This window comes from Paroedura picta, chromosome 13 (genome assembly GCF_049243985.1).
Source record: "Paroedura picta isolate Pp20150507F chromosome 13, Ppicta_v3.0, whole genome shotgun sequence".
In the NCBI taxonomy this organism is placed as follows: Eukaryota; Metazoa; Chordata; class Lepidosauria; order Squamata; family Gekkonidae; genus Paroedura; species Paroedura picta.
Window position 1 is genome coordinate 1,318,037 of NC_135381.1, and position 8,767 is coordinate 1,326,803.

General features: G+C 62.5%; 1 protein-coding gene across 2 annotated transcripts; it reads left to right on the forward strand.

Annotated features, from left to right (window-relative positions):
- The first annotated feature begins 418 nt into the window (after positions 1-418).
- TMEM119 (transmembrane protein 119) lies at positions 419-8,277 on the forward strand. Of its 2 annotated transcripts, XR_013226219.1 has the most exons (4): positions 419-559; positions 3,700-3,852; positions 4,707-5,951; positions 7,808-8,277. XR_013226219.1 is itself a non-coding variant. In XM_077308003.1 (3 exons), exon 3 carries the CDS (start codon positions 4,731-4,733, stop codon positions 5,640-5,642), a length of 912 nt encoding a protein of 303 aa, XP_077164118.1. In that variant the 5' UTR covers positions 419-559; positions 3,700-3,852; positions 4,707-4,730; the 3' UTR covers positions 5,643-8,277. The 2 variants fall into 2 exon arrangements, 1 of the variants encoding a protein (XP_077164118.1); XM_077308003.1 differs by having other exon boundaries at positions 4,707-8,277.
- Positions 8,278-8,767: the final 490 nt, after the last annotated feature.

Here is an 8,767-nt window from a genome sequence, read left to right on the forward strand (position 1 = left end):
ACCAGGGATGCCAACCTCCCGGTGGGACCGCTGCCGAAAAGGGAGGTTTCGGGGGTGGACTCCGTCGCCTTGTGTCCCACGGAGGTCCCAATCCCCACCCGCAAACCTCCGGGAGCTTCCCGACCTGATTCCGGCCTCCTGACCCCGGCCGGAGGCATAGCCATGGGAAGGGCGCATGGCAAGGAGCCTGCTCACATGAGGTAGCCTGAGCGGCCGGGACTGGCCCCGGCACCAGGCGGGATGCGAACCGCTCCTCGCTTTGCCCCGCGGACTCTCCCTTGACTCGGACCCCAGCGGGAGGGGGGGGAATGGCTCCCAGCCAGCCGCTCCCCTGCCCAGGGCCGAAGCCCCTCGCGGCCCCCCCCCCCGACTGGTGCGAGGCCGGCCTCGCCTCCGCCCCCCGGCCCAGCCCCCCGGAGGGAGGGAGGGAGGGAGGCCCCGGGACGGCCCTCCCTCCCCTCCCCTCCCCTCCCCGCCGCGGGGCCCCACATGAAACCCGCCGAGCTGCCGGCCGCGGGGCCAGAGTCGCTGCAGAGGAGTCCGCCGCCGCCGCCGCTCGGTGAGTCCCCGCACGGGGAAGGGGGTGCCAACCTCCAGCTGGGGTCTGGACGCCTCCCGGAGCGCTCGCTCGTCTCCGGCCCAGAGCTGGAGGCCGGGGGGGGGCACCTGGGGAGCCAGCGGAGTTTGCTTCGGGGCGGAAGGCGTCGGGGGCTGCAGCACGGCTCCCTCCCTCCCTCCCTCCCTCCGTCGGCATGGCATGGCATGGCATGGCCCCAAGAGTGCCCGGCCTCGCGCGTCCAGGCGCCGCTGCCCGCCAACTTTGCCGACCCCCCCGCCCCCCCCCCCGCGCATGCAGCGCCTCTCCAGACGGCCGCGCTCAGGGCCCCGCAGGAGACCGTCGTGGCTTCGGAGGGCGGCCTCTCGGGTGTGGCACCCACGGAGCCCCCTCCCGCCCCCCCCTCCGACCGAGGTCTTTGCAGGAGCGATTCGGGGTCTGCTCCCCACGGAGTCCTCTAGGAGCCCCAACCGAAGCCCTGCCCCTGAGTCCCCGGACTGAGCTGGGGAGGAGAAAACGCACTCTGCCTATGCTCAGAGGCATTACCAACTGGCTTTGGGGTGGCTGAACCCAGGCTCCTGCCCAGGGCACCCAGGCGAAGGCCACCCAGCCAGGCAGAGGCTCCCGCTCCCATCTGGTGTCCATCAAGGCCGGGCGCGGGGGGAGGGGGAGGGGGAGGGGGCTGCCCGTGACCCGCCAGCTGTCCAGGTGCCCTGGCAGGCTGCCCCATGCCGTTTTCCCATTGACTGGCAGTGCGTGGCAAGGGGGGGCGGAGCGGGGCCAGTGCTGACTTGGCCGGAGAGGAAGCCAACTTGTCCTACCGCTCCCCCCCCCCCCGCCTGCTGGCCACGCTCCAAAGCTTGTGGCAGGCAGATGAGAAGAGGTGCCCCAGAGAGAGAGAGAGAGAGAGAGAGAGAGAGAGAGAGCCCGACGTAGGCCGGACCTTCCAGCACCTTCCAAAGTGCCCAAAGTGGGTGGCCAAGCTGCACTGCCGTGACCTGGCTCTGTCTCTCTGTGCCTTCCTTGCCCTGCGTTCAAATCTCGCTCCCTGCCCCAATGAGATTTCCCAGAGCCTTTGGCCTCCTGGCTCTTGTGACTGTGGCCCAGGGCTGCGATTTGGACAGACCTGTGGGGCTGGCTCCTGTCCTTGCCTTCTGGCGCCTCAGTGCTGTTAGAGGCCTCCTGCATCCTTGGCCTTGGGGGAAGTGCCGCCCGGATCTGTGCCTGACCCCCGGGGGGGGGGGGGAGGGAGGGGGCCTCCTGTGCCCTCAGCACCCCCCTTGACCTTCCCAGAGCACTCAGGTGGGCAGAGTGTGGGCCAAAGGCCCTCTGCACATGGCCAGAAGAGCTCTCTGCTCGTTTCTTTGCAGATTTCAGCGCAGAAGCCTGGCTCTGAAGGTTGATTCTAACTGCTGGGGCGGCGGGGGGGGGGGGGTTGGGGGGCTTGGCTCCTTTGTTATTTTGCTCTGTCAAGGGGAAGGTTTTGAGACGGCTGGATCCAAAGTCTCCAGCGTTTCCGGAGGCAGCTCGAGCAGTGGGTCGGGGCTGGTGGTGGGACTCCCAGCTTGGCTGAAGCTCTGGTTTCCTTCCGTCTCCTCCGGCCTCGGCCAGTCCGCTCCGCCGGGGAATGAGGCTGGGGGCTGCCTCTGGTTTTGAGGGGGGGGATGCCTGCCTGGCTCCTTTAATGGCTCACAGATTCCTTCCTGGCCCTGGCCGTGCGGAGAGGGAGCCTTCTCGGGTTACAGGCCTTTTAAAACCAGAGCGGATTTTAGGGAATATGTTCTGCATCCAGGGAAGACGGGTGTGCGGGTGGGGGGTGGGGGGTGGGGGGAGTGTTTGCATTCCAAGCTTGAAGAAATTGGTGTGCACAAAGCTGGGGAGAGCTTGCAAGATCGAATGTCCATCGGTCTGATGTGGGGCAAAGGGCGAGCTGCAGACGGCGCCCTCCACATGCACATCTGGCCAGAGCTCGAGGGGCCCCTGCAGCAGAAAGACCTCAACATCTGCCTGCCTGGCCAGCCCAAAAGTTTGGGGCCCCACCCCCGCATCCGGCAGGACTGGGGCCCAGCCAGGCTCCCGAGGGAGGGTAGGGATGGCCTTCCAGTTGCCTTGGCGGACTGCCTCTGGACATGGAGGCTCCACCAGTGACCCCCCCCCCCAAGAGTGCAGGGGCGGGAAGCCGGGTGAGGGGGAAGAGGTGGCCAGCTAGCGTAGCAGGGCATGAAGGCATCTTCAGGAGGCCCCTCTGCTGGGCTCTTGTCTGCCCTCCACTTCTCAAGCTTTGGGATGCAGTGGGGCAGCCAGAGGTCACGGAGACTGGCTTGCCTTCTGGCAGAGCCCCCGCCTTGCCCCAGGAGGCCCCAGGAGTTTCAGAGGGGACCCCTTGAAGAGGCATGCCAAGAGAGGCGGGGGAGCCTGGGCCGAGTGACTCTCACCCCCCCCGGGGGTTGCAGGCGAGGTCTGGAGGGCCCCACGTAGGGCTCCCAGGAATGCCTTGGCCCCGCCGCCGCTTCCCTTTCCCAAATTTGGAACTGGAGGGCTGCCTGTGGCCTGCCGGAGGAGAGCTCTGTTGGGTAAACCACATTCAGCCAGATGCAGCTAAAGTAAACTGTGCGTCAGATCGGCCGCGCTGCGTGCTTCAGCCCGCGTCCTTCGGGCCCGGTAACAGTTTCCGCTGCAGACCTCAAAACTTAGGAATTCCTCTGTCGGCTGGAGCCAGCTTGACGTCTGGCCCGGCCTTGGCTCCCCTTGGCCCAGAGGCGCTGGGGGGCTGGGGTGAGCTCTGCCGTCGGCTAAAACGTCAAGCGAGCCCTTCTAGAAAACCTACTGAACCCCCAAAGTCATTAAAGACTTATTAATACACTGGAAACAATTCAAGGCTCTCTGCAAATAGCAAATCCACATCTTACCGCAGGTAACCTCTTGTAATAGGGATGCCATCCTCCAGGTGGCACCTGGGGATCCCCCAGAATTACAGCTCATCCCCAGGCAAAAGGGGTCAGTTCCCCTGGAGAAAAGGGCTGCTTAGAAGGAGAACTGTTTGGCCTTACGCCCCATTCCCTCCTCCCCAAACCCCACCCTTTGTAGGCACCCCCCCCAAAAAATCTCCAGGTCTTGTAGCCCCTGCTGTTCTTCCTATACAGAGCATTGTCCTGATCCTAGAGTGGCTGAGACAACGGAATCATTTTGCCCCCTTGTGTCCCTGAACGACGTCCTGATTCTTCCAGACCAGTGACTCACACAGAGTGGCAGTGGGTGGACTCCTCTGCGGACAGGTCTTTCACGCATCGAAAAAGGTTTGCGGAGTTAATTCCCTCCAAAATGTGAGCTTGGGTTGCCAGAATCTGAACCTTGCCTTTCGAAAGATTGACCAAGGTGCTGCTGGGAGCCTCTCACCCTCTTCCCGATGACGGAAGCCGGAATGCCGGCACTCCGGTGAAATGGCTGCTCCCTGCAGCACATTGACGCTTGCCCGTCACTCACAAGCGCAGGCTGACTCTGAAGTGGGCTTGGGCCATTGGGAGGGGGCTGCAGCCAGGCATCTCTCCTTCGCTGGCGGGGGGGGGGGGGAGGAGGGGAAGGGCCTCCCAGGGGGTTTCATCGGCTCCAGCCGCTGGCCGGCTGCTCCCTGCTCGTGGCCAGGACGGTGTTTGAGCCGGCACGCTGTGTGGCCTGAGCCAGGAAGCAGGGCTCACTCCAGACTCTGGGGAAACCAGCAGCTGTCCCTCCCTGCTAACGCCAGCCAGGCCCCAGAGCAGGGCTGCCTCCAGGCATTGGGGGCCCCTTTCACGCAGCGCCCTTTCTCCCCCTCCCCCCAGTCCCAGCTACCCCCCCTGCCTGGGTGCCCCCTGCCGGACTCTGCCGGGCACCCTGGAGTGCGGTTGGTGGAGTGCTTGTGACCCCGTGGGGGAAGGGGGGCAGCAGGAGAGGCATAGGGAGGGAGGGAAGGAGGGGGTGGAAGAGGGCCCGGCCAAAGACCGGGGCCCCTCTGGCTGCCCCTCCTCGGGGCATGGTGGCACTGCCCTTGTACCAAACCCCTGGGGGGGGGAGCGCCCTTGTGCCCGGCCAAGGAATGTCAACCTCTGTCCTTCTAAAAGAGATAAAGCAGGAAGGTGCCTAATCTTGTCCTCTCGGCTGATCTGCTCGGCAGGGCGTGTCCAAGGCCGTGGTTCTCATGGCTGCCGCCAGCACCGCCTGCCTCCTTGTGCTGCTCATGGCTCCCCTGGTCTCCTCCCGCTCACGGCACCTTCCGCCAGCTGCCCTGGAAGACAACGGGGGGAGTGGAGAAGGGGAGGGGGCGTCCTCCATCCCGCCCCCCGCGAGCACGACCTTGGGGGCGCCCCCCACCCTGGGCGACATCCTCGTGACCTCGGTGAACGAGACGTCGGCCACCCTCAGCCTCCTGGACGGAATCGTGGACTTCTTCCGGGAGTACATGCTACTGATCATCGTGGTCGGCTCCCTGCTCTTCCTCTTCCTCTTCATCGTCTGCGCCGCCGTCATCGTCCAGCAGAAGCACAAGGCCTCGGCCTATTACCCGTCCTCCTTCCCGAAGAAGAAGTACGTGGACCAGAGCGACAAGGCCGGCGGGGCCAAAGCTTTCAGCGAGGTCCCCGAGAAGGGGGGCGATTCCTCTCAGGAAGAGCCTGTGGATTCCACCAAGCAACTGCAGGCGGCTATCTTAGCGGCGGCCCAAAACCTCAAATCCCCGGCCAAGGCCATCCCGGAGGACGGGCAGAGCGCCGGAGTGGAGGAGAAAGCCACCAAGGAGCAGGGGGACGATGCTCACGGGCCAGAGGGGAATGGGGAACAGGAGGAGAAAGCGGCCGACGTCCAGGACGGGCCCCAGGGGGAGGCGGAGCATCCGACGGAGACGTCAGCAGACCACAGCCTCCCCGTGCCTGCCCAAGTCTGTGCAGGGGATGCGCCGTGCGCTGCAGGCAGTCCGCAGGTGGAAAAAACCAGCCCGCCTCCTCCGGAGGAGCCCGAGGAATCGACCGAGGCAGAGAACCCCGCCACACCAACCTCGGAAAGTGGGAAACGGGAGCCTTTTGGCCAAGGCGCTTGTGAGGAGACTGAAAACTGAAGGCAAATGGGCAGTGTGAGCCGTCAGCTGGCTGCCAGCATGGGCTCAGTGAAGGGCTTCCCCGCGCCGTGGTAGGAGGCCCCTCGCTCGCCTTCCGCATCCAGAACTCTCCTTAGAACTCTCCCCCCTGCATCTGTTGCCTTCGTGGACTGCGCCGTTACTACGGAAGCGCATAGCCACGCGATCCGACAGCTCCGTTGTGCCGGGCGTGGAGCTCTTCCCTGGCTCACGAGCAGGCAGAGGGCCCCTGGCTCCAGCGGAAGCCCCACTGCCGGCAAAATGGACCCAAGAGATCCAACCCGTTCTTTGGTAGGTCAGGGAGGACTTGAAGAAGAAGATCCAACCCCCAAGTATTGTCGGAGGGAGCAGCGACACCTGCAGTGTAGGACTAGCCCCAGTGCGGGGTCTGAGCCCCTCTCCAATGTGTCCCTTTAAAGGCCTATCCTTCACAACCAGGGGGCTGGACTAGATGGCCTCAAGGGTTCCTTCCAACTCCAAGGTTCTGCGATTAGTTCTGTGTTTCGTTCTATGAATCTGTCATGTGGGTCCCCTTGGGGGCTCCATCCTCAAGAGCTGCAGGAGTGGCCTGGCCCAAGAGCACTGTCACCACATTCCTCCTGAATTTCGAGCCAGAAAACTTACCCAGGCTCCATACACAGGGGATTCCCCCCCACACACACACGCACGGGAAGAAGGAAGCCCCCAGCCCAGGGTTCCCCAGCGTAGAGTCCGTGGGCACCATAGCACCATGTATGGACCTTGGGGCCTCTTGAGTTTTCAGAAAGTGGGTGGGGCCCCTGCAAGGCAGGGCGTGTGATTGGCTGCCCTCATTCAAGTGACAGGTGTGGGGCCATTTCCCCTTCAGGGTTTCCTTCTCCCCACGCTGCCTGAGGATGGGCGCATTCCATTCCTGTGGCAGCCATTTTGGAGCAGCGCTCAAAGCGCTTACCGTCCCCTCTCCAAAACCCACTTCTGCCGGCAGGCTCAAAAAAGGAAGAAGCAGAGTTGCCTGACGGAGTCCCAAAACGGCTTACGGTCGTCTTCCCTCCCTCTCCCCACAAGAGACACCCCCGGGAGGTCGATGGGGCAGAGAGAGCTCCGATAGAGCTGCTCTATGAGAACAGCATTATCAGGGCTGTGACTAGCCCAAGGCCACCCAGCTGGCTGCATGTGGAGGAGGAGTGGGGAATCCAACCAGATCAGAGCCCATTGCTCTTAACCACTGTACCATGCTGGGGACAGGGACCCCTGCTCCAGAGAGATGACGTTGTGCCCCTGTGCCTAGAGTCAGCAGGACCCAGCTCTGCTCCTGCCCACCCTGTGCCCCTGGGAGGAAACGGGGTTCCTGCGTTCTTGAAGGGAAGGTCAAGCAGGCCGTGCAAAGGGCCGGTGCTTTCTGCTTCTGCTCTTCCTTCCAGCCTCCTCCTGATCTGCCAACAGCCTCTTTGGGTTGCCTGCCCCACTCTCTTCCCCCACACGCTGGAGAAACCTTTGGACTGGTTTGTGGGTCTCGCTCCAGCCCCCGAAAGACAGATCTCCTCCGCCTGTTCCTCTCGGGGACAAACAGAGGCCACCTTGGGGCCTTCAGGCAACTCAGCGGATCTGAGACGACGACGTGGGATCCGTTCCTTGCAGAGACGATGCCACTGAAGAGCCAGCCCGGGGGGCGTTTCCGTGCCCGGCGCTCTCAAAGACCCCCGGTTGTGTGGGCCTGTGTTGGATAACCCCACAGAAAGCCATTTGCGTGGCTCGAATCTTGAAGCATTGATTTCTTTTTAGTTTCTTTTTTTTACCAGCAAAGAATCTTCTTCATTCCTATCGACCGTTCGGGATTTCCAGTCTGCATGACAACCTGTCTTGGGATCTCAGTAGAAACAGCCCCTTCAAGTGCAGGGGAGGCTTTTGGGAACAGGGTCAGTTTCTGTGCCCCGGGAAGAGGGACTTTTTATGGGTGTGTGAGTGTGTGTGTAGGGATGTGGGGTTTCTTGGCAGGGGTCATGTTCCCAGGGTTGTCGGGCGGGCACCTGGGAGGGATGTTCGTCCTTGGTGGGGGGGGGACGTTTCAGCCTCTCTGTTGGGCCCAGGGGCATTAGCTTACCCACGACAAGCCTTGGGGCAGGCAGGAAGGGGGGTGGGATGAATTCCCTGGCCTCTTTCCTGCTTAGGCCGGAGTTCTGCTCATATTGATGACATCAAGAGCCTCCGTCTCCCTGGCATCTCCCAGACCCCGGAGGAAAGGCAGTGCCCTCTGCAGCCTTCGCCAGCCGGAGCGAGCGGATCAGAACTGTGCAGCCGGTGCCAGCCAGCCGCGAGGTGGGAGTGGCCAGCAGGAGGGTGAGGCATAGCCTGGTACGATAAGGGGGCAGGGGTTTGGCCTGGCCCACGGAAGATGACCCCTGCGCTCATGGCGCCACCTGTGACTGGTGGGCACCCACAAGGGCTCCTTCTCCCAAGCCCCAGCAGTCGGGTGAGGAGCAAGAACCCCACGACCCTCGTCCACTGACAGCCTCTCTCGTTGGAAAATTAGCCAAGAGAAGAAGAAATTGCAGGCTGGGGCTCTAAATATTTTTTAAAAACCTTCCATAATGTCTTTAATCTTTTTGCTATTAATAAAGATTTTTTTTCTTATGCAGAATTTTTCTGTGGCCTTAAAAAAAACATTACTGTGTGTGGTTGTGCGGGGAGCGAGGGAGGGTAGACCATGTTTGGGGGAAGCAAAATATCTGGATATGACCCTTAGCATATTTCCCCTCTCCAGAACAAAAAAGTCGAGACCTCCTCTACTTGTGATCAAGTTTTTGGGCTCAACCCAAACCACTCTTTGGTGTTCCATCCTTGCGTGGGACAGAAGGACGGAGGACCCCTAAGCCAGCCTCTGGCTGCCCTCAGAAAGGCAGTGACTGCATCCAGAATCCAGCTGGGCTGAAAGCTGAAATGGCCACGGTGCAGCCCCGGCGCCAGATTTGGGATCGGTCTGGCCTTGTCTCCATCCAGGATCCTAAATAGTCATGGGAGGGTGGGGTGGGGGTGGGGGCCTCTCCCGCTTCCTGCGTTTCTCCTCCCTCCGGCATGGGTATGCCTCAGTGCCACGTTCTTCGAGGTGTGTGGCTGCCAAAATCTATTTC